This window comes from Aphelocoma coerulescens, unplaced genomic scaffold (assembly GCF_041296385.1).
Source record: "Aphelocoma coerulescens isolate FSJ_1873_10779 unplaced genomic scaffold, UR_Acoe_1.0 HiC_scaffold_182, whole genome shotgun sequence".
In the NCBI taxonomy this organism is placed as follows: Eukaryota; Metazoa; Chordata; class Aves; order Passeriformes; family Corvidae; genus Aphelocoma; species Aphelocoma coerulescens.
Genome location: NW_027183530.1, coordinates 97,909 through 121,409, shown reverse-complemented (window position 1 = coordinate 121,409; position 23,501 = coordinate 97,909). Strand labels below are relative to the sequence as shown.

General features: G+C 61.7%; 1 protein-coding gene and 1 pseudogene across 1 annotated transcript; both read right to left on the bottom strand.

Moving 5' to 3' along the window:
- Positions 1-396: 396 nt before the first annotated feature.
- Positions 397-22,553, bottom strand: LOC138101012 (zinc finger protein 721-like; annotated as a pseudogene).
- Positions 10,367-13,774, bottom strand: LOC138101010 (class II histocompatibility antigen, B-L beta chain-like). The gene is made up of 5 exons (XM_068998854.1): positions 13,621-13,774; positions 12,868-13,137; positions 11,347-11,628; positions 10,618-10,724; positions 10,367-10,516 (listed from the first exon to the last, which is right to left on the bottom strand). The coding sequence occupies exons 1-5, from the start codon at positions 13,703-13,705 to the stop codon at positions 10,508-10,510; spliced, it is 753 nt and encodes a 250-aa protein (XP_068854955.1). The 5' UTR covers positions 13,706-13,774; the 3' UTR covers positions 10,367-10,507.
- Positions 22,554-23,501: the final 948 nt, after the last annotated feature.

Here is a 23,501-nt window from a genome sequence, read left to right as displayed (position 1 = left end):
GCCTCCGCCTCCATCCCGCCTCCTCCCGCTCCTCCTCCTTCCTAATCCCGCCTGCTTCTCCTCTTCTCTCCGCCCTTCTCCCGCTCCTTCCTCTCAGGGGGGTCCCGCCGCCTTTTGCGCTTCGCTGGCTGCCCTGGTGGGCTTCAGCTGCCTCCCAAGGGCCCCCCAGAGCGGGGTGACACGGGGGGAACACACGGGGGTCCCCATTCCCGATCACTCCAAGGCATCTGCACCCCCCAATCGCGGCCCCCCCAATCGCGGCTCCCCCCAAGTCCTTCCCCACTGCCCAACAATGAACGGCACCGGGCCGAACTGGGAAGCTTTATTGGGAACAGATCATAACCACAACAGGTCATAAAAATTCCTCCCCACCCCCATCACCCCCCAGCTGCCACAGCCTTCCCCCCTTTGCACTTTCTCTTTGCCCCTCTCTCCCCCAGGCACGCGCAGTCTCTCCTGGGCTGCAGTTTCAGCAGTTTCTCGACTGCTCTCAGCAAGCTTTGGTCATCATTTCTGCGACGGTTGTTCCCCGTTTCTTGCCAAGTTACATCCTCTGCCTTAAGCTTGTGGCCAATACTTGCTAACTTTTACCCGGTATCTTATACCTGCACAGCTACAATGATTTGAACCCTTTCAACTGGCACGGGCACACCAGAGCCAGCCTGGGCACACGGAGGGAATTTATTCCCAACCAAATCCCAGCAGCACAAGGAGAAGGCAAAGAAATCTCTCCAACACCTTCCCCCCACCCAGCGCGGATCACCCGGAACGGGGGTCACCAGGGCTCTGCCCCACGGGGGGCACTGGGGATCATCCAGCGCCGACCCTCCCACGGGGGATGGAGCTGGAGCAGCGCACGAAGCTCTTCCCGCACTCGGGGCACTCGCGGGGCTGCCCTTACCGATGGCTCTGCTGGTGTCGGGCCAAAGGAGAGATCTCTGAGAAGCTCTTCCCGCACTCGGGGCTCTCCTGGGGCCTCTCCCTGCTGTGGAGGCGCCGGTGCCTGCTGAGGGTGGAGCTGTGCTTGAAGCCCTTCCTGCAGTCGGGGCAGCGGAAGGGCCTCTCATCCGTGGGAATGCGCTCATGTCTGAGGAGGAGGGAGCTGCTCTGGAACCTCTTCCCACACGCCCCACACTCGAAGGGCCGTTCCCCGCTGTGGGTCACCTGGTGTTCCATCAGCTGGCAGCTCCGGCTGAAGCCCTTCCCGCACTCCCCACACTTGTAGCGCCGTTACCCGGTGTGGATGCTCCGGTGTTTAATCAGCTGGCATTTGTAGCTGAAGCCTTTCCCACATTCCAAGCAGTTGTGGGGCCATTCCCCAGTGTGAGTGCTCTGGTGTCTCAGCAGCTTGGAGCTGTTTCTGAAGCCCATCCCACATTCCAAGCACTTGTAGGGCTTTTCCCCAGTGTGGATGCTCTGGTGTCCCTTTAGAGAGGAGCTGGTCCTGAAGCCCTTCCCACACTCCCCACACTCCCAGGGCCGTTCCCCAGTGTGGATCCTCTGGTGCTGCATCAGAGTGGAGCTGGCCCTGAAGCTCTTCCCACACTCCCCACACTCGTAGGGCTTTTCCCCGGTGTGGATCCTCTGGTGTACCCTCAGGTCGGAGCTGTGGCCGAAGGACATCCCACACTCCCCACACTCGTAGGGCCTCTCTCCGGTGTGGATCCTCTGGTGTTCAGTCAGGACGAAGCTGTCTCTGAAGCTCTTCCCACACTCCCCACACTCGTAGGGCTTTTCCCCAGTGTGGATCCTCTGGTGGCTGACGAGGTTGGAGCTGGAGCTGAAGCTCTTCCCACACTCCCCACACTTGAAGGGCTTTTCCCCAGTGTGGATCCTCTGGTGTTTAATCAGCAGGGAGCTGATCCTGAAGCCCTTCCCACATTCCCCACACTTGTGGGGCCAATTCCCAGTGTGGATGCTCTGGTGCTGGCTCAGCTCGGAGTTGTTTTTGAAGCTCTTCCCACACTCCAAGCACTTGTGGGGCCAGTCTTCCGTGTGGATCCTCTGGTGTTTCCTCAGCTTGCAGATCCACCTGAAGCTCTTCCCACACTCCAAGCACTTGTGGGGCTGCTCCCCGCCCTGAGCCTTCTCCCCCACCTCTGAGCTCTGCCTGGATCTCCGGACGCCTTCCTGGCCCAGGGCGGCTCTTTCCTCCTTGGATCTCTCTGGGCTGCGTTTGCAGCCCCTCCTCGTGGGGGAACTCCGGGCCTTTTCCTCCTCCTCCATCCGGCCACGCCTCGGGAATGACAAATCCTGGTTTGGGGGGAAAAACAAGGGCTGAGTGCCTTGGGCTGCGGGTTTGTACTAGTTTGAAAACAAACCAGTGGGAGGCAGCAAGTCAGAATAACAATTTAATGGGCAAAATTAAAGGAAAGGGAAAAAAGAAGGACTAAAAGAAAACACTGGTTCAAACTGACAGAGTCAAAATACAACCTGAGTCCCTGTAAGGCAGGGTGCTGGTAGCAGTCTGGTAGAATGGTGGCTGCACTCCTCTGAAGCAGTGATCCTGTAGAGAAAAAAAAAGGTCTTCTCTTCCTCAGAAGGTCCGGTGGTGGCTCTGTAGCTCCTGTCCTCTGGAAATCCAGTGGAGAAGGGATGTCTCCGGTGTTCAGTCTCAGATTATATCCACGATGGGACGCTTGGTTCCTCCCTCTGGGTGCAGCATCTCACAATGGGGTAATGAGTCAAGAGGCCAAGTGTTGATTAGGCTCATTAACAGAAGATAGTCCGGAGGCAGTTATCTCTGAGTCATGGGGCAGGACAAGGATGGGCCATTAACAGCAAGGTAGACTGGGGGGAGGAGGCAAGGAAACACTGCCCCACCTGATTTCAATGGCTCATGAGGATGGTAATAGAACACACCTCAACCCAGGACAGGGTTCCTCCTGCCCAGGTCCATCTCCGGGAGTCTCGGGGACTTTTATGTCCATGAAAAACCCCAAACCACCACGATTCAGCCCAAAAAAACCTCCCACATGTTGCCCCTCCCTGATCTCTCCACTTTGGGTTTCTGGGACTCTCCTTTCCCTGCCCTCATCGGGGTCCCGTGGCTCCTGGGGTTCCCCCAGCTCTGGGGTCCCACTCAGGGATGATCCGGGGGGTTTTGGGGCTCCCAGGGCTCCCTTCTCCCCTGCTTCTCTGCTCCGGGCTTCCAGCAATCCCAGGGCTCCCCCCTTATCCAGGCTCTCCCCCTCTCCGGGCTGCCGGGGCTCCCCCAGCTCCGGGATCGCCCCTCTCCCCTCACCCCATCCCGGGGCTCCCGGCGTTCCCCTCCACCGCTCTCCCGGGGCACCCCAAGACCGATGTCCCCCTCCCACCCCGGCACCGGCACCGAGCCCCCAAAATATCCCCCAAAGGGCCATTTGCGGCTCAGCTTTGGGGTCCCGAAGGATCCAAACATCGCCCCCGTGCCAAAATGAAACCCTGCCAGGGACCCACAAAGAGATTTGGGGCTCCATTCTAGAAGCTGCGAGCTCCAAACACCCCCCAAAGGAAAACGCTGCTTGGGGACCCCCCGAGGGATTTGGGGTGAGCTTCTGAGGGAAAAAAGGGTGGGAAACGTGAGGGGAATAAAAGTGCAGGAAACGTGAGGGGAATAAAAGGGCGGGAAACGTGAGGGGAAAAAGGGTGGGAAACGTGAGGGGAAAAAGGGCGGGAAATGTGAGGGGAAAAAGGGCAGGAAACGTGAGGGGAAAAAGGGCGGGAAACGTGAGGGGAAAAAGGGAGGGAAACGTGAGGGGGAAAGGGCGAGAAACGTGAGGGGAAAGGGCGAGAAACGTGAGGGGAAAAGGGCCGGAAAAGTGAGGGGAAAAAGGTGGTCTGCACCCCGAGACACCACAACGCGCTGGGGCTGGTCCTGCACGTACCCCAAACCCCCTCAAAGCCCCCCAAACACCCCAGCACACTGGGGCTGCTCCTTCAGGTACCCCAAACCCAAAACAGGACCCGTTACAATCAGTGGGGTGCCAAATAATGAGTCTGGGGGGGCTGCCAGAAAGGGATCTATTCAAGTCAATGGGGGCTGCAAAATTGTGACCTCAACAAGCTGCCACAAAGAGAGCTTATCAAATCAATGGGGGCTGCCACATAGTGATTCCAGAGGGGGATGCCACAAAGAGAGCTGTTAAAGGCAAGGAGGATGCCAAATAATAACCCCAAACACGATGCCAAAATTGGACCCTAACAAGTCTAACAGGGCTGACAAATAGTGACCCCAAATAAAGACCTGCCACAAAGGGACCAATTCCCATCTATGGGCGCTGCCACATTGGGAGACAACAAAAAACATCGCCCCCCCACAAACCCCAGAACCCCTCCTCCAACCCCTAAAATCGCCACAAACCCCCACACCCCCTTTAAGTCACCACCAAAAGGAACCCAGTTACACCTAAACACCCCTCCCAAAACCCCTCAATCCCCACAGAAACCCCCCCATCACCTCCCAAGCCTCCCCCGAGCCCCCTCCCCTCAACCCCCCGACCCGGGGGCCCGCCCAGCTCACCTCCGAGGGCTCCGGCCGCGCCCTCACGACGCTGCTGCTGAGCCAGAAGCCCCCCGAGAGCGGGGCCGCACCCCCAGAGCCGCCCCGGACCTGCCCTACCCCGAGGAGCTGCTGCTCACCCGCCCCTTCCTGCCCGAGGCTGAAAAGGACGGCGACCCCAAGGCTTGGGGCAACCCCCGAGGCATTTGGGGCCAGCTCCCCCTCCCCGCTCACCTGCGGGATGCTCCCGGCGCCGCGGCGGACACAGCGCCCGCCGACCCCGCGCTGCCCCCGCTGCTTTTCCTCTTCCTGCTCCTCCTCTTCCTCGCTCGCTCCTCTTCCTCCCGCTCCTCCTCCCCCGCCTCCGCCTCCATCCCGCCTCCTCCCGCTCCTCCTCCTTCCTAATCCCGCCTGCTTCTCCTCTTCTCTCCGCCCTTCTCCCGCTCCTTCCTCTCAGGGGGGTCCCGCCGCCTTTTGCGCTTCGCTGGCTGCCCTGGTGGGCTTCAGCTGCCTCCCAAGGGCCCCCCAGAGCGGGGTGACACGGGGGGAACACACGGGGGTCCCCATTCCCGATCACTCCGAGGCATCTGCACCCCCCAATCGCGGCCCCCCCAATCGCGGCTCCCCCCAAGTCCGTCCCCACTGCCCAACAATGAACGGCACCGGCCCGAACTGGGAAGCTTTATTGGGAACAGATCATAACCACAACAGGTCATAAAAATTCCTCCCCACCCCCATCCCCCCCCAGCTGCCACAGCCTTCCCCCCTTTGCACTTTCTCTTTGCCCCTCTCTCCCCCAGGCACGCGCAGTCTCTCCTGGGCTGCAGTTTCAGCAGTTTCTCGACTGCTCTCACCAAGCTTTGGTCATCATTTCTGCGACGGTTGTTCCCCGTTTCTTGCCAAGTTACATCCTCTGCCTTAAGCTTGTGGCCAATACTTGCTAACTTTTACCCTGTAGCTTATACCTGCACAGCTACAATGATTTGAACCCTTTCAACGGGCACGGGCACACCAGAGCCAGCCTGGGCCCACGGAGGGAATTTATTCCCAACCAAATCCCAGCAGCACAAGGAGAAGGCAAAGAAATCTCTCCAACACCTTCCCCCCACCCAGCGCGGATCACCCGGAACGGGGGTCACCAGGGCTCTGCCCCACGGGGGGCACTGGGGATCATCCAGCGCCGACCCTCCCACGGGGGATGGAGCTGGAGCAGCGCACGAAGCTCTTCCCGCACTCGGGGCACTCGCGGGGCTGCCCTTACCGATGGCTCTGCTGGTGTCGGGCCAAAGGAGAGATCTCTGAGAAGCTCTTCCCGCACTCGGGGCTCTCCTGGGGCCTCTCCCTGCTGTGGAGGCGCCGGTGCCTGCTGAGGGTGGAGCTGTGCTTGAAGCCCTTCCTGCAGTCGGGGCAGCGGAAGGGCCTCTCATCCGTGGCAATGCGCTCATGTCTGAGGAGGAGGGAGCTGCTCTGGAACCTCTTCCCACACGCCCCACACTCGAAGGGCCGTTCCCCGCTGTGGGTCACCTGGTGTTCCATCAGCTGGCAGCTCCGGCTGAAGCCCTTCCCGCACTCCCCACACTTGTAGCGCCGTTACCTGGTGTGGATGCTCCGGTGTTTAATCAGCTGGCATTTGTAGCTGAAGCCTTTCCCACATTCCAAGCAGTTGTGGGGCCATTCCCCAGTGTGAGTGCTCTGGTGTCTCAGCAGCTTGGAGCTGTTTCTGAAGCTCATCCCACATTCCAAGCACTTGTAGGGCTTTTCCCCAGTGTGGATGCTCTGGTGTCCCTTTAGAGAGGAGCTGGTCCTGAAGCCCTTCCCACACTCCCCACACTCGTAGGGCCGTTCCCCAGTGTGGATCCTCTGGTGCTGCATCAGAGCGGAGCTGGCCCTGAAGCTCTTCCCACACTCCCCACACTCGTAGGGCTTTTCCCCGGTGTGGATCCTCTGGTGTACCCTCAGGTCGGAGCTGTGGCCGAAGGACATCCCACACTCCCCACACTCGTAGGGCCTCTCTCCAGTGTGGATCCTCTGGTGTTCAGTCAGGATGAAGCTCTCTCTGAAGCTCTTCCCACACTCCCCACACTCATAGGGCCTCTCTCCGGTGTGGATGCTCTGGTGTTTAATCAGGCTGGAGCTGACTCTGAAGCTCTTCCCACACTCCCCACACTCGTAGGGCTTTTCCCCAGTGTGGATCCTCTGGTGGCTGACCAGGTGGGAGCTCTGGCTGAAGCCCGTCCCACACTCCCCACATTTGTAGGGCCATTCCCCAGTGTGGATCCTCTGGTGGCTGACGAGGTTGGAGCTGGAGCTGAAGCTCTTCCCACACTCCCCACACTTGAAGGGCTTTTCCCCAGTGTGGATCCTCTGGTGTTTAATCAGCAGGGAGCTGATCCTGAAGCCCTTCCCACATTCCCCACACTTGTGGGGCCAATTCCCAGTGTGGATGCTCTGGTGGCTGACCAGGTAGGAGTTGGAGCTGAAGCTCTTCCCACACTCCCCACACTTGTAGGGCTTTTCCCCAGTGTGGATCCTCTGGTGCTGGCTCAGCTCGGAGTTGTTTTTGAAGCTCTTCCCACACTCCAAGCACTTGTGGGGCCAGTCTTCGGTGTGGATCCTCTGGTGTTTCCTCAGCTTGCAGATCCACCTGAAGCTCTTCCCACACTCCAAGCACTTGTGGGGCTGCTCCCCGCCCTGAGCCTTCTCCCCCACCTCTGAGCTCTGCCTGGATCTCCGGACGCCTTCCTGGCCCAGGGCGGCTCTTTCCTCCTTGGATCTCTCTGGGCTGCGTTTGCAGCCCCTCCTCGTGGGGGAACTCCGGGCCTTTTCCTCCTCCTCCATCCGGCCACGCCTCGGGAATGACAAATCCTGGTCTGGGGGGAAAAACAAGGGCTGAGTGCCTTGGGCTGCGGGTTTGTACTAGTTTGAAAACAAAACAGTGGGAGGCAGCAAGTCAGAATAACAATTTAATGGGCAAAATTAAAGGAAAGGGAAAAAAGAAGGACTAAAAGAAAACACTGGTTCAAACTGACAGAGTCAAAATACAACCTGAGTCCCTGTAAGGCAGGGTGCTGGTAGCAGTCTGGTAGAATGGTGGCTGCACTCCTCTGAAGCAGTGATCCTGTAGAGAAAAAAAAAGGTCTTCTCTTCCTCAGAAGGTCCGGTGGTGGCTCTGTAGCTCCTGTCCTCTGGGAATCCAGTGGAGAAGGGATGTCTCCGGTGTTCAGTCTCAGATTATATCCACGATGGGACGCTTGGTTCCTCCCTCTGGGTGCAGCATCTCACAATGGGGTAATGAGTCATGAGGCCAGGTGTTGATTAGGCTCATTAACAGAAGATAGTCTGGAGGGAGTTATCTCTGAGTCATGGGGCAGGACAAGGATGGGCCATTAACAGCAAGGTAGACTGGGGGGAGGAGGCAAGGAAACACTGCCCCACCTGATTTCAATGGCTCATGAGGATGGTAATAGAACACACCTCAACCCAGGATAGGGTTCCTCCTGCCCAGGTCCATCTCCGGGAGTCTCGGGGACTTTTATGTCCATGAAAAACCCCAAACCACCACGATTCAGCCCAAAAAAACCTCCCACATGTTGCCCCTCCCTGATCTCTCCACTTTGGGTTTCTGGGACTCTCCTTTCCCTGCCCTCATCGGGGTCCCGTGGCTCCTGGGGTTCCCCCAGCTCTGGGGTCCCACTCAGGGATGATCCGGGGGGTTTTGGGGCTCCCAGGGCTCCCTTCTCCCCTGCTTCTCTGCTCCGGGCTTCCAGCAATCCCAGGGCTCCCCCCTTATCCAGGCTCTCCCCCTCTCCGGGCTGCCGGGGCTCCCCCAGCTCCGGGATCGCCCCTCTCCCCTCACCCCATCCCGGGGCTCCCGGCGTTCCCCTCCACCGCTCTCCCGGGGCACCCCAAGACCGATGTCCCCCTCCCACCCCGGCACCGGCACCGAGCCCCCAAAATATCCCCCAAAGGGCCATTTGCGGCTCAGCTTTGGGGTCCCGAAGGATCCAAACATCGCCCCCGTGCCAAAATGAAACCCTGCCAGGGACCCACAAAGAGATTTGGGGCTCCATTCTGGAAGCTGCGAGCTCCAAACACCCCCCAAAGGAAAACGCTGCTTGGGGACCCCCCGAGGGTTTGGGGTGAGCTTCTGAGGGAAAAAAGGGTGGGAAACGTGAGGGGAATAAAAGTGCAGGAAACGTGAGGGGAATAAAAGGGCGGGAAACGTGAGGGGAAAAAGGGCGGGAAATGTGAGGGGAAAAAGGGCAGGAAACGTGAGGGGAAAAAGGGCGGGAAACGTGAGGGGAAAGGGCGAGAAACGTGAGGGGAAAAGGGCCGGAAAAGTGAGGGGAAAAAGGTGGTCTGCACCCCGAGACACCACAACGCGCTGGGGCTGGTCCTGCACGTACCCCAAACCCCCTCAAAGCCCCCCAAACACCCCAGCACACTGGGGCTGCTCCTTCAGGTACCCCAAACCCAAAACAGGACCCGTTACAATCAGTGGGGTGCCAAATAATGAGTCTGGGGGGGCTGCCAGAAAGGGATCTATTCAAGTCAATGGGGGCTGCAAAATTGTGACCTCAACAAGCTGCCACAAAGAGAGCTTATCAAATCAATGGGGGCTGCCACATAGTGATTCCAGAGGGGGATGCCAGAAAGAGAGCTGTTAAAGGCAAGGAGGATGCCAAATAATAACCCCAAACACGATGACAAAATTGGACCCTAACAAGTCTAACAGGGCTGACAAATAGTGATCCCCCCCCCAAATAAAGACCTGCCACAAAGGGACCAATTCCAATCTATGGGCGCTGCCACATTGGGAGACAACAAAAAAACACACCCCTCCCCCAAACCCCCAGAACCCCTCCTCCAACCCCTAAAATCGCCACAAACCCCCACACCCCCTTTAAGTCACCACCAAAAGGAACCCAGTTACACCTAAACACCCCTCCCAAAACCCCTCAATCCCCACAGAAACCCCCCCATCACCTCCCAAGCCTCCCCCGAGCCCCCTCCCCTCAACCCCCCGACCCGGGGGCCCGCCCAGCTCACCTCCGAGGGCTCCGGCCGCGCCCTCACGACGCTGCTGCTGAGCCAGAAGCCCCCCGAGAGCGGGGCCGCACCCCCAGAGCCGCCCCGGACCTGCCCTACCCCGAGGAGCTGCTGCTCACCCGCCCCTTCCTGCCCGAGGCTGAAAAGGACGGCGACCCCAAGGCTTGGGGCAACCCCCGAGGCATTTGGGGCCAGCTCCCCCTCCCCGCTCACCTGCGGGATGCTCCCGGCGCCGCGGCGGACACAGCGCCCGCCGACCCCGCGCTGCCCCCGCTGCTTTTCCTCTTCCTGCTCCTCCTCTTCCTCGCTCGCTCCTCTTCCTCCCGCTCCTCCTCCCCCGCCTCCGCCTCCATCCCGCCTCCTCCCGCTCCTCCTCCTTCCTAATCCCGCCTGCTTCTCCTCTTCTCTCCGCCCTTCTCCCGCTCCTTCCTCACCCCTCCTCCTCCTCCTCCTGCATCCCTTCTCCTGCTCCCCCCGGGCCCAGCGCCCGCCCTCGGCCCCCCCTTTTCCCGACGCCGCCGCACCCCGCGGGAGGAGCCGGGATGGAGCCGGGCCAGGCCGGGCTGGGGCAGCGCTGGGCTCTGGGCGCCCCCCAATCGCGGCCCCCTCCCCAAATTCCCCTGGCGGCTCAGGGGGGTCCCGCCGCCTTTTGGGCTTCGCTGGGTGCCCTGGTGGGCTTCAGCTGCCTCCCAAGGGCCCCCCAGAGCGGGGTGACACGGGGGGAACACACGGGGGTCCCCATTCCCGATCCATCCCCGGCTTCTGCCCCCACCCCCATTTCCCTCCCCACCGCCCCCCAATAAACGGCACCGGGGCCAACTGGGAAGCTTTATTGGGAACACTGGGAGCAGGCGGGCGGGGGCAGAGTGACAGCGGGGCTGGGGGGGACACACGACCCCCCCAAAATCAGCGCGGGGACGGAGCGGGGGGTCCCGGCCGGGCCCGAGGCCACGGGGAGGGGCTGCGGCCGCCGGCGGCTCAGGAGCTCTGTGGGCAGAGCAAAGGGGGTGACACCGGGCTGGGGGCCCCGGGGGGAGCTCCCACAGCTCCGGGGCAGGGGGGACGCGACCCCCGGGACCCCCCCTCACCTTCTTGCGCAGGTAGAAGCCGAGCCCCAGCGCCAGGAAGACGAAGCCCAAGACGAAGCCCCCGATGCCCGTCAGCATCTTGCTGCGGCCGGCGTCCGGCGGCATCTCTGGGGGGTCCGCAGGGCTCAGCACCCCCCAAATCCTCTCACAGACACCCCGACACCCTCCCAGCACCCTCCCACTCGCCCCCAGCCCACCCAGCACCCCCTGAAACCTCCTCCCAATCCCTTCCCAGCCTCCCCAGCACCCACCAAAGCCCCTCCCGTCCCTCTCAGCATCCCACAGCCCCCTCCCCCTTGCCCCCCACCGCCCCACGACCCCCAGACCCTCTCCCACTCCCTTCCCGGCCCCACCACGACTCCCCAAGAGCCCTCCCAGTCTCTTCCCAGCACAACCAACCTCATCCCAAGCCCCCCTTTCCCAGCCCCGATCTCCTTCCAGCCCCTCCACGCTCGCTCCAATCCCTCCCACTTGCTCCCAGCACCCCCAAACTCCCTCCCAGCGCCCACCAGCACCCCCAAAACCCCATCCCACCCCCAAAACCCCATCCCACCCTCCCCAGCATCCTTCAAATCCCTTCCCAGCCCCTCCAGACCCCCCAGCCCCTCTCCCAGTTTAAACCAGGCTCTCTCGCGCTCCCTCCCAGTTACTCCCAGCACAGCCCAATGCCCCTCCCAGCCCCCCCAGTGCCTGCCCCGCTCCCCCCGGCGCTGTGGGGCCGGGCCGTACCCCAGTGCAGGCTCAGCGGCTGCTCCAGGCTGACGTGCTCCACCTGGCAGGTGTAGCTGACCCCGCGCTGGGGGGGAATTTCCAGCAGCACCAGCAGCTGGTAGGTCCAGTCCCCGTTGGGGACGATGTCGGTGGCCACCACGTGGCCCGAGAGCTCCTGCTGGCCCTGGAACCACCTCACCTGGATCTCGGCAGGGTAGAAATCCATCACGGAGCAGAGCAGGCGGCCGGGGCTGGGCTGGGAGCTCGAGGGCACCAGCGAGATGGACACGCTGGGGGGCACTGGGAGAGAGCGGGGATGCACTGGGATCAGCTGGGGGGCACTGGGGGAGATGGGGGAGGGCTGGTGTGGCATTGAGAGGGACTGGGAGGCACTGGGATGGCACCCAGAGGGCATGGGATGGAACTGGGAAGGACTGGGATGGTACTGGGAGAGACTGGAATGGCACTGGGGGGGCACTGGGAGAAATGGGGGAGGGCTGAGGTGCCATTGAGAGGGACTGGGAGAGAGTGGGATGGCACCGGGAGCGACTGGGATGGCACCTGGAGGGACTGGGATGGAACTTGGACGGACAGGGATGGAACTGGAATGGCACTGGGAGGGATTGGGATGGCACTGGGAGGGACCGGGATGACACTGGGTTGGAGTGGGAGGCACCGGGATGTTACTGGGAGGGACTGGGCTGTTTGAGGGAGGGAGTGTGTTGACACTGGGGAGGGACTGGGATGGAACTTGGTGGCACTGAGATGGTTCAGGGAGGGACTGGGATGTCACTGGGAGGGACTCCGAGGAACTGGGAGGGATTGGGATGGCACTGGGAGGGATTGGGATGGCACTGGGAGGGACTGGGATGAACTGGGATGGCACTGGGATGAACTGGGATGGCACTGGGATGTCACTGGGAGGGACTGGGATGAACTGGGATGGCACTGGGATGAACTGGGATGGCAGTGGGATGTCACTGGGAGGGACTGGGATGAACTGGGATGGCACAGGGATGGACTGGGATGGCACTGGGATGAACTGGGATGCACAAGAGGCCCCGGGGATGGGCACAGGGAGGGCTCAGGGCTCTGCGGTGATTCCCGGGGAGGTTTTGAGCGGCTCCAGGGTCATTCCCGGGGCCGGGCCCGAGGGGACTCGCTCTGCCCCACGCTCTGCCCCTCGCTCTGCCCCACACTCTGCCCCACGCCCTGCCCCACGCTCTGCCCCACGCCCTGCCCCACGCTCTGCCCCACGCCCTGCCCCACGCCCTGCCCCTCGCTCTGCCCCACGCTCTGCCCCACGCTCTGCCCCACGCTCTGCCCCTCGCTCTGCCCCACGCTCTGCCCCACGCTCTGCCCCACGCCCTGCCCCTCGCTCTGCCCCACGCCCTGCCCCACGCCCTGCCCCTCGCTCTGCCCCTCGCTCTGCCCCACGCCCTGCCCCTCGCCCTGCCCCTCGCTCTGCCCCACGCTCTGCCCCTCGCTCTGCCCCTCGCTCTGCCCCACGCTCTGCCCCTCGCTCTGCCCCACGCTCACCTCGGCGCTCCACGCTGAACGGGGTGTACACCCCGTAGTTGTGCCGGCAGACCGTGTCCACCTCAGCCCGTCTGCGCTCCATGATCACCGGGTCGCTGTTCCAGTACCTGGCATTCATCTCCCCATACGGGGTGAACCCCACGTAGTGCCCCACATCGCTGTCGAACATCACGTCCTGCAGCCGGTTGTAGAAGTTTCTCACTACCAACCTCACCCGCTCCGTGCCGTTAATGAAGTGACACTCGGCCTTAAACATCTCCTGGAGCACCCCTGTGTGTGCGGGACACAGGTCAGGGGGTGCCCCCCCAGCACCCCCCCAGCTCCGGGGCCCCCCCGGATCCCCGCCCCGCACCCCCTGTGCCCCACGGCCGCCCTGGGACCCTCCTGCCCGCGGCACCGCTTCCTCCTTTCCGCCCTCCTCCCCATTTCCCCTTTCCCGGCCCCTCCCCTCCCACCTCCGCCCGCTCCCCACAGCGCTCTGCGCCTCCCATTCCCCCTTTTCCCTATTTCCCACCCTTTGCCCGCCAATGCCCCAATCCCCTCCCCCCTCCCGCTCAGTTTCGGGCTCCCCCCCTCCCCTTTTCCCCACTTTCCCCCCTCTCCCACCCCTTCCTCACCTTCCCCCCATCCTCAGCCCCTCCCGCTCTTCCTTTCGGGGCTCCCCTCCCCCTCCCCCTCCATTTAGGGCTCCCAAACCCCTTTTGTTCCCTCTTTTCCCCCTTTCCCACCGCGTCCCGCCCCAGCCCCGCTCACTCGAGAGCTTCTCGCCCGCAGCCGGGGGGGCTCCCAGCACCACCAGTGCCACCAGTACGGCCCCAGCTGCCGCCACTCGCCCCATGGCCAGCGCCGGGCAGCTGCCGCCAGCCCCAAAGCAGCCGCGCTGCACTGGGAGCTCCAGCCCGGACCAGTGCGGGGTCATCACCGACGCCACCTCTGATTGGTCGGGCGTGGTTTTGGGGCGCGCTCTGATTGGTCGGGCGTGGCCCTGCGAACACAGTGATTGGCTGGAGGTGTTTTGGGCGCGCTCTGATTGGTCGGGCCCGTTCGGGGCCCGTTTTCCAGAGGCTCTGCCCGGCAACCGATGAGTCACCGCCCACGCGCGCTCTGATTGGCTGCAATTTCTTAGGGGGCTCTTTTTCCCGAGGCTCTGCCCGGCAACCGATGACGACACAACAACGCCGCGCTCCCATTGGCTGAGCGCTTTTTGGGGTGCTGCGCCCCCACTCCCGCTCCCCCCCAGTTCGCCGCCGCTTTACTGGGAGCAGCACCGACCCTTCCCGGGCTCCCGGCATCCCGAGGCGCCATGGACGGAGCGCGGAGCGTCCCCTGGCTGCTGCTGCTGCTGGCCCTGAGCCTGCCCGGCCTTTGGGGGCTCCAAGGTGGCCCTTGGGGGGTCCTGGAGCCGCGGGGTTGGGATTTGGGGTGCCCGGGACCCTTGCGAATGGGAGGGCCGGGAGGGTAAAGAGGGTCCAAACCTCTTTTGGGGGATTTTTTGGGTGAAGGGCGTTGTCCCAACTTCCTCTTTTTTCAGGGTTTTCCCCACTTTTCCACAATTTTCGCAGTTGGGAGAACCCCAACTCCTCTTTTTCCATCATTTTAGGGCTCTGGGTTTTCCTCAACCCCCCTGTTCCCAGGACTTCCAGGCGCGGGGAGTGCCCAAACCCCCCTGGACACAGAGTTTTTGGGCTCTGGCTGTTCCCCAACCCCCCCTGCCTCCTGGCATTCTCAGTGCTGGCAGTGCCCAAAATCCCCTTTTCCAGCACTTTCACCTCCTGCAGCTGCCCGGCCCCACATCTCCAGGGGCTCAGGTGCAGCACAGGGAGGGAATTTATTCCCAACCCAACCCCAGCAGCACAAGGAGAAGGCAAAGAAATCTCTCCAACACCTTCCCCCCACCCAGCTCTGGCGGCGCCGGGCACCCCTGAGGGGCCGTGGGCATCTGGGGGGTGCTGGGGCTCCCCGCGGGGCCCTGAGGTGCCTGGGGGGGCTCTGGGCTGGGGGGTGACGGTGCCACTGGGGACACGGGGCACGGGGGGATCCCTTTCGCTGCTCCCAGCCCGTTTTTTCCCAATCCCACGGGGTTTTGCTGCGTTCCAGGCGCACGAAGCGGCGCTGAGTGCGGGTGCTGAGCACCCCGCGGCGCCCGGTGCCGCTGGAGCATTTCCTGTTCTCCGGGAACAGCGCCCGGACGCGGCTCCGGCTGTTCCAGCTGCTGGGCCCGGGCGGGGCCTTCAGCACGCGGGGCTGAGACCCAAACCTGTCCCAAAAACCTGCCCCAAACCTCACCCAAACCTCACCCAAACCTGCCCCAAAAACCTGCCCCAAACCTGCCCCAAACCTGTCCCAAAAACCTGCCCCAAACCTCACCAAAACCTGCCCTAAAAACCTGCCCCAAACCTGCCCCAAACCTGTCCTAAAATCCTGCCCTAAAAACCTGCCCCAAACCTGCCCCAAAAACCTGCCCCAAACCTCACCTAAAACCACTCTAAACTGGCCCCAAACCTGCCTCAAACCTCACCCAAACCTGCCCTAAAAACCTGCCCCAAACCTCATCCAAACCTGTCCCAAAAACCTGCCCCAAACCTCACCCAAACCTGCCACAAAAACGTGCCCCAAACATCACCAAAACCTGTCCCAAAAACTGCTTGAAACCTCACCTAAACCTGCCTCAAAACTCACCTAAAAACGTGCCAAACACTGCCTGAAACCTCACCCAAAACTGCTCTAAACTGGCCCCAAACCTGCCCCAAAAACCAGCCCTAAAAACCTGCCCCAAACCTCACCTAAACCTGCCCTAAAAACCTGCCTCAAACCTCACCTAAACCTGCCCTAAAAACCTTCCTCAAACCTCAACCTGCCCCAAAACTGCTCCAAACTTGCTCCAAAACCCTGCCCCAAACCTTAGCAAAAACTGCTCTAAACTTGCCCCAAACCTGCACCAAAAACAACCCCAAACATCACCAAAAACTGCTCTAAACCTGCCCTAAACCTGCTCCAAACCTCACCCAAAACTGCTCTAAACCTGCCCCAAACCTGCCCTAAAAACCTGCCCCAAACCTCACCCAAAACTGCTCTAAACTGACCCAAAAGCTGCCCCAAAAACCAGCCCCGATCCGCACCCAGACTGCCCCAAACCTGCCCCATACCTGCCCCAGGTGCTGCTCGCCACCGAGACCTTCGCCATGGGGGTGAACATGCCGGCACGAACCGTCGGCTTCCACTCCATCGGCAACACGGCGGGAACAGCTTCCGTCACCTCCTGCCCGGGCCGGGGCCGGGGGGGCTGTGGGGCAGCGCTCGGGGCCTTGGGGCCGTGTCCTCCATGGCCCAGTGGGGTGGGAAAGAGGCGAAAACGGGAAGGGAAAAGGCCGGGAAACTGGAGAAGAGAAACAGGGGAAATATGGTTGAGAAAGAGCGGGAATGTGAGGGGAAAAACATTGGGGAAAATGGAGGGACTGGAGTTGGAAATGTGAGGGGAAAAGGGCGGGAAACGTGAGGGGAAAACGGTGGGAAACGTGAGGGGAAAAAGGGCGGGAAACGTGAGGGGAAAAGGGCGGGAAACGTGAGGGGAAAAAGGGCGGGAAATGTGAGGGGAAAAAGGGAGGGAAACGTGAGGGGAAAAAGGGCGGGAAACGTGAGGGGAAAAAAACTGCAGTAAACGTGAGGGGAAAAGGGCAGGAAACGTGAGGGGAAAAAGGGCGGGAAACGTGAGGGGAATAAAAGGGCGGGAAACATGAGGGGAAAAAGGGCAGGAAACGTGAGGGGAAAAAGGTGGGAAACGTGAGGGGAATAAAAGGGCGGGAAACGTGAGGGGAAAAAGGGCGGGAAACGTGAGGGGAAAAAGGTGGTCTGCACCCCGAGACACCACAACGCGCTGGGGCTGGTCCTGCACGTACCCCAAACCCCCCCAAAGCCCCCCAAACACCCCAGCACACTGGGGCTGCTCCTTCAGGTACCCCAAACCCAAAACAGGACCCGTTACAATCAGTGGGGTGCCAAATAATGAGTCTGGGGGGGCTGCCAGAAAGGGATCTAAATTAGTCAATGGGGGCTGCCAAAGAGTGATTCCAGAGGGGGATGCCAGAAAGAGAGCTATTAAAGGCAAGGAGGATGCCAAATAATAACCCCAAACACGATGCCAAAATTGGACCCTAACAAGTCTAACAGGGCTGACAAATAGTGACCCCAAATAAAGACCTGCCACAAAGGGACCAATTCCCATCTATGGGCGCTGCCACATTGGGAGACAACAAAAAACATCGCCCCCCCACAAACCCCAGAACCCCTCCTCCAACCCCTAAAATCGCCACAAACCCCCACACCCCCTTTAAGTCACCACCAAAAGGAACCCAGTTACACCTAAACACCCCTCCCAAAACCCCTCAATCCCCACAGAAACCCCCCCATCACCTCCCAAGCCTCCCCCGAGCCCCCTCCCCTCAACCCCCCGACCCGGGGGCCCGCCCAGCTCACCTCCGAGGGCTCCGGCCGCGCCCTCACGACGCTGCTGCTGAGCCAGAAGCCCCCCGAGAGCGGGGCCGCACCCCCAGAGCCGCCCCGGACCTGCCCTACCCCGAGGAGCTGCTGCTCACCCGCCCCTTCCTGCCCGAGGCTGAAAAGGACGGCGACCCCAAGGCTTGGGGCAACCCCCGAGGCATTTGGGGCCAGCTCCCCCTCCCCGCTCACCTGCGGGATGCTCCCGGCGCCGCGGCGGACACAGCGCCCGCCGACCCCGCGCTGCCCCCGCTGCTTTTCCTCTTCCTGCTCCTCCTCTTCCTCGCTCGCTCCTCTTCCTCCCGCTCCTCCTCCCCCGCCTCCGCCTCCATCCCGCCTCCTCCCGCTCCTCCTCCTTCCTAATCCCGCCTGCTTCTCCTCTTCTCTCCGCCCTTCTCCCGCTCCTTCCTCTCAGGGGGGTCCCGCCGCCTTTTGCGCTTCGCTGGCTGCCCTGGTGGGCTTCAGCTGCCTCCCAAGGGCCCCCCAGAGCGGGGTGACACGGGGGGAACACACGGGGGTCCCCATTCCCGATCACTCCCAGGCATCTGCACCCCCCAATCGCGGCCCCCCCAATCGTGGCTCCCCCCAAGTCCTTCCCCACTGCCCAACAATGAACGGCACCGGCCCGAACTGGGAAGCTTTATTGGGAACAGATCATAACCACAACAGGTCATAAAAATTCCTCCCCACCCCCATCCCCCCCAGCTGCCACAGCCTTCCCCCCTTTGCACTTTCTCTTTGCCCCTCTCTCCCCTAGGCACGCGCAGTCTCTCCTGGGCTGCAGTTTCAGCAGTTTCTCGACTGCTCTCAGCAAGCTTTGGTCATCATTTCTGCGACGGTTGTTCCCCGTTTCTTGCCAAGTTACATCCTGTGCCTTAAGCTTGTGGCCAATACTTGCTAACTTTTACCCGGTATCTTATACCTGCACAGCTACAATGATTTGAACCCTTTCAACGGGCACGGGCACACCAGAGCCAGCCTGGGCACACGGAGGGAATTTATTCCCAACCAAATCCCAGCAGCACAAGGAGAAGGCAAAGAAATCTCTCCAACACCTTCCCCCCACCCAGCGCGGATCACCCGGAACGGGGGTCACCAGGGCTCTGCCCCACGGGGGGCACTGGGGATCATCCAGCGCCGACCCTCCCACGGGGGATGGAGCTGGAGCAGCGCACGAAGCTCTTCCCGCACTCGGGGCACTCGCGGGGCTGCCCTTACCGATGGCTCTGCTGGTGTCGGGCCAAAGGAGAGATCTCTGAGAAGCTCTTCCCGCACTCGGGGCTCTCCTGGGGCCTCTCCCTGCTGTGGAGGCGCCGGTGCCTGCTGAGGGTGGAGCTGTGCTTGAAGCCCTTCCTGCAGTCGGGGCAGCGGAAGGGCCTCTCATCCGTGGCAATGCGCTCATGTCTGAGGAGGAGGGAGCTGCTCTGGAACCTCTTCCCACACGCCCCACACTCGAAGGGCCGTTCCCCGCTGTGGGTCACCTGGTGTTCCATCAGCTGGCAGCTCCGGCTGAAGCCCTTCCCGCACTCCCCACACTTGTAGCGCCGTTACCTGGTGTGGATGCTCCGGTGTTTAATCAGCTGGCATTTGTAGCTGAAGCCTTTCCCACATTCCAAGCAGTTGTGGGGCCATTCCCCAGTGTGAGTGCTCTGGTGTCCCAGCAGCTTGGAGCTGTTTCTGAAGCCCATCCCACATTCCAAGCACTTGTAGGGCTTTTCCCCAGTGTGGATGCTCTGGTGCTGCATCAGAGTGAAGCTGGTCCTGAAGCTCTTCCCACACTCCCCACACTCGTAGGGTTTTTCCCCAGTGTGGATCCTCTGGTGTACCCTCAGGCGGGCGCTCCGGATGAAGGACATCCCACACTCCCCACACTCGTAGGGTTTTTCCCCAGTGTGGATCCTCTGGTGTATCCTCAGGCGGGCGCTCTGCCTGAAGGACATCCCACACTCCCCACACTTGTAGGGCCGTTCCCCGGTGTGGATCCTCTGGTGTATCCTCAGGCGGGCGCTCTGCCTGAAGGACATCCCACACTCCCCACACTTGTAGGGCCGTTCCCCGGTGTGGATCCTCTGGTGTACCCTCAGGTGGGCGCTCCGGCTGAAGGACATCCCACACTCCCCACACTCGTAGGGTTTTTCCCCAGTGTGGATCCTCTGGTGTATCCTCAGGCGGGCGCTCCGGATGAAGGACATCCCACACTCCCCACACTCGTAGGGTTTTTCCCCAGTGTGGATCCTCTGGTGTATCCTCAGGCGGGCGCTCCGGATGAAGGACATCCCACACTCCCCACACTCATAGGGTTTTTCCCCAGTGTGGATTCTCTGGTGTATCCTCAGGCGGGCGCTCTGCCTGAAGGACATCCCACACTCCCCACACTTGTAGGGCCGTTCCCCGGTGTGGATCCTCTGGTGTACCCTCAGGCAGGCGCTCCGGATGAAGGACATCCCACACTCCCCACACTCGTAGGGCCTCTCTCCGGTGTGGATCCTCTGGTGTTCAGTCAGGCTGGAGCTGACTCTGAAGCTCTTCCCACACTCCCCACACTCGTAGGGCTTTTCCCCAGTGTGGATCCTCTGGTGGCTGACCAGGTGGGAGCTCTGGCTGAAGCCCTTCCCACATTCCCCACACTGGTAGGGCCATTCCCCAGTGTGGATCCTCTGGTGGCTGACCAGGTAGGAGCTGGAGCTGAAGCTCTTCCCACACTCCCCACACTCGTAGGGCTTTTCCCCAGTGTGGATCCTCTGGTGGCTGACCAGGTGGGAGCTCTGGCTGAAGCCCTTCCCACATTCCCCACACTGGTAGGGCCATTCCCCAGTGTGGATCCTCTGGTGGCTGACCAGGTAGGAGCTGGAGCTGAAGCTCTTCCCACACTCCCCACACTTGTAGGGCCATTCCCCAGTGTGGATCCTCTGGTGTTTAATCAGGCTGGAGCTGACTCTGAAGCTCTTCCCACACTCCCCACACTTGTAGGGCTTTTCCCCAGTGTGGATCCTCTGGTGCTGGCTCAGCTGGGAGTTTTTTCTGAAGCTCTTCCCACACTCCAAGCACTTGTGGGGCCAGTCTTCGGTGTGGATCCTCTGGTGTTTCCTCAGCTTGCAGATCCACCTGAAGCCCTTCCCACACTCCAAGCACTTGTGGGGCTGCTCCCCGCCCTGAGCCTTCTCCCCCACCTCTGAGCTCTGCCTGGATCTCCGGACGCCTTCCTGGCCCAGGGCGGCTCTTTCCTCCTTGGATCTCTCTGGGCTGCGTTTGCAGCCCCTCCTCGTGGGGGAACTCCGGGCCTTTTCCTCCTCCTCCATCCGGCCACGCCTCGGGAATGACAAATCCTGGTCTGGGGGGAAAAACAAGGGCTGAGTGCCTTGGGCTGCGGGTTCCTCCTGCCCAGGTCCATCTCCGGGAGTCTCCGGGGCTTTTATGTCCGTGAAAAACCCCAAACCACCACGATTCAGCCCAAAAACCCTCCCACCAGTTGCCCCTCTCTGATCTCTCCACTTTGGGTTTCTGGGACTCTACTTTCCCTGCCCTCATCGGGGTCCCGTGGCTGCTGGGGTTCCCCCAGCTCTGGGGTCCCACTCAGGGATGATCCGGGGGGTTTTGGGGCTCCCAGGGCTCCCTTCTCCCCTGCTTCTCTGCTCCGGGCTTCCAGCAATCCCAGGGGTCCCCCCTTATCCAGGCTCTCCCCCTCTCCGGGCTGCCGGGGCTCCCCCAGCTCCGGGATCACCCCTCTCCCCTCACCCCATCCCGGGGCTCCCGGCGTTCCCCTCCACCGCTCTCCCGGGGCACCCCAAGACCGATGTCCCCCTCCCACCCCGGCACCGGCACCGAGCCCCCAAAATATCCCCCAAAGGGCCATTTGCGGCTCAGCTTTGGGGTCCCGAAGGATCCAAACATCGCCCCCGTGCCAAAATGAAACCCTGCCAGGGACCCACAAAGAGATTTGGGGCTCCATTCTGGAAGCTGCGAGCTCCAAACACCCCCCAAAGGAAAATGCTGCTTGGGGACCCCCCGAGGGATTTGGGGTGAGCTTCTGAGGGAAAAAAGGGTGGGAAACGTGAGGGGGAGAAAAGGCGGGAACGTGAGGGGAATAAAAGGGCGGGAAACGTGAGGGGAATAAAAGGGCGGGAAACGTGAGGGGAAAAAGGGCGGGAAACGTGAGGGGAAAAAGGGCGGGAAACGTGAGGGGAAAAAGGTGGTCTGCACCCCGAGACACCACAACGCGCTGGGGCTGGTTCTGCACGTACCCCAAACCCCCCCAAAGCCCCCCAAACACCCCAGCACACTGGGGCTGCTCCTTCAGGTACCCCAAACCCAAAAAAGGACCCGTTACAATCAGTGGGGTGCCAAATAATGAGTCTGGGGGGGCTGCCAGAAAGGGATCTAAATTAGTCAATGGGGGCTGCCAAATAGTGACCTCAACAAGCTGCCACAAAGAGAGCTTATCAAATCAATGGGGGCTGCCACATAGTGATTGCAAGGAGGCTGCCACAAAGAGAGCTATTAAAGGCAAGGAGGATGCCAAATAATAACCCCAAACACGATGACAAAATTGGACCCTAACAAGTCTAACAGGGCTGACAAATAGTGATCCCCGCCCCCAAATAAAGACCTGCCAGAAAGGGATCAATTCCAATCTATGGGCGCTGCCACATTGGGAGACAACAAAAAACATCGCCCCCCCAAAAAACCGCCAGAACCCCTCCTCCAACCCCTAAAATCGCCACAAACCCCCACACCCCCTTTAAGTCACCACCAAAAGGAACCAAGTTACACCTAAACACCCCTCCCAAAACCCCTCAATCCCCACAGAAACCCCCCCATCACCTCCCAAGCCTCCCCCGAGCCCCCTCCCCTCAACCCCCCGACCCGGGGGCCCGCCCAGCTCACCTCCGAGGGCTCCGGCCGCGCCCTCACGACGCTGCTGCTGAGCCAGAAGCCCCCCGAGAGCGGGGCCGCACCCCCAGAGCCGCCCCGGACCTGCCCTACCCCGAGGAGCTGCTGCTCACCCGCCCCTTCCTGCCCGAGGCTGAAAAGGACGGCGACCCCAAGGCTTGGGGCAACCCCCGAGGCATTTGGGGCCAGCTCCCCCTCCCCGCTCACCTGCGGGATGCTCCCGGCGCCGCGGCGGACACAGCGCCCGCCGACCCCGCGCTGCCCCCGCTGCTTTTCCTCTTCCTGCTCCTCCTCTTCCTCGCTCGCTCCTCTTCCTCCCGCTCCTCCTCCCCCGCCTCCGCCTCCATCCCGCCTCCTCCCGCTCCTCCTCCTTCCTAATCCCGCCTGCTTCTCCTCTTCTCTCCGCCCTTCTCCCGCTCCTTCCTCTCAGGGGGGTCCCGCCGCCTTTTGCGCTTCGCTGGCTGCCCTGGTGGGCTTCAGCTGCCTCCCAAGGGCCCCCCAGAGCGGGGTGACACGGGGGGAACACACGGGGGTCCCCATTCCCGATCACTCCCAGGCATCTGCACCCCCCAATCGCGGCCCCCCCAATCGCGGCTCCCCCCAAGTCCGTCCCCACTGCCCAACAATGAACGGCACCGGCCCGAACTGGGAAGCTTTATTGGGAACAGATCATAACCACAACAGGTCATAAAAATTCCTCCCCACCCCCATCCCCCCCCAGCTGCCACAGCCTTCCCCCCTTTGCACTTTCTCTTTGCCCCTCTCTCCCCCAGGCACGCGCAGTCTCTCCTGGGCTGCAGTTTCAGCAGTTTCTCGACTGCTCTCAGCAAGCTTTGGTCATCATTTCTGCGACGGTTGTTCCCCGTTTCTTGTCAAGTTACATCCTGTGCCTTAAGCTTGTGGCCAAGGTTTGCTAACTTTTACCCTGTAGCTTATACCTGCACAGCTACAATGATTTGAACCCTTTCAACGGGCACGGGCACACCAGAGCCAGCCTGGGCACACGGAGGGAATTTATTCCCAACCAAATCCCAGCAGCACAAGGAGAAGGCAAAGAAATCTCTCCAACACCTTCCCCCCACCCAGCGCGGATCACCCGGAACGGGGGTCACCAGGGCTCTGCCCCACGGGGGGCACTGGGGATCATCCAGCGCCGACCCTCCCACGGGGGATGGAGCTGGAGCAGCGCACGAAGCTCTTCCCGCACTCGGGGCACTCGCGGGGCTGCCCTTACCGATGGCTCTGCTGGT

Bases quoted from the DNA above. Each gene is read 5' to 3' on its own strand.
- LOC138101010 (XM_068998854.1), bottom strand. From the start codon at position 13,705: ATGGGGCGAGTGGCGGCAGCTGGGGCCGTACTGGTGGCACTGGTGGTG. The intron at 13,138-13,620 runs GTGAGCGGGGCT...CCGCACACACAG, and splicing joins TGCGGGCGAGAAGCTCTCGA to GGGTGCTCCAGGAGATGTTT. The intron at 11,629-12,867 runs GTGAGCGTGGGG...GCTCTCTCCCAG, and splicing joins GTTCAGCGTGGAGCGCCGAG to TGCCCCCCAGCGTGTCCATC.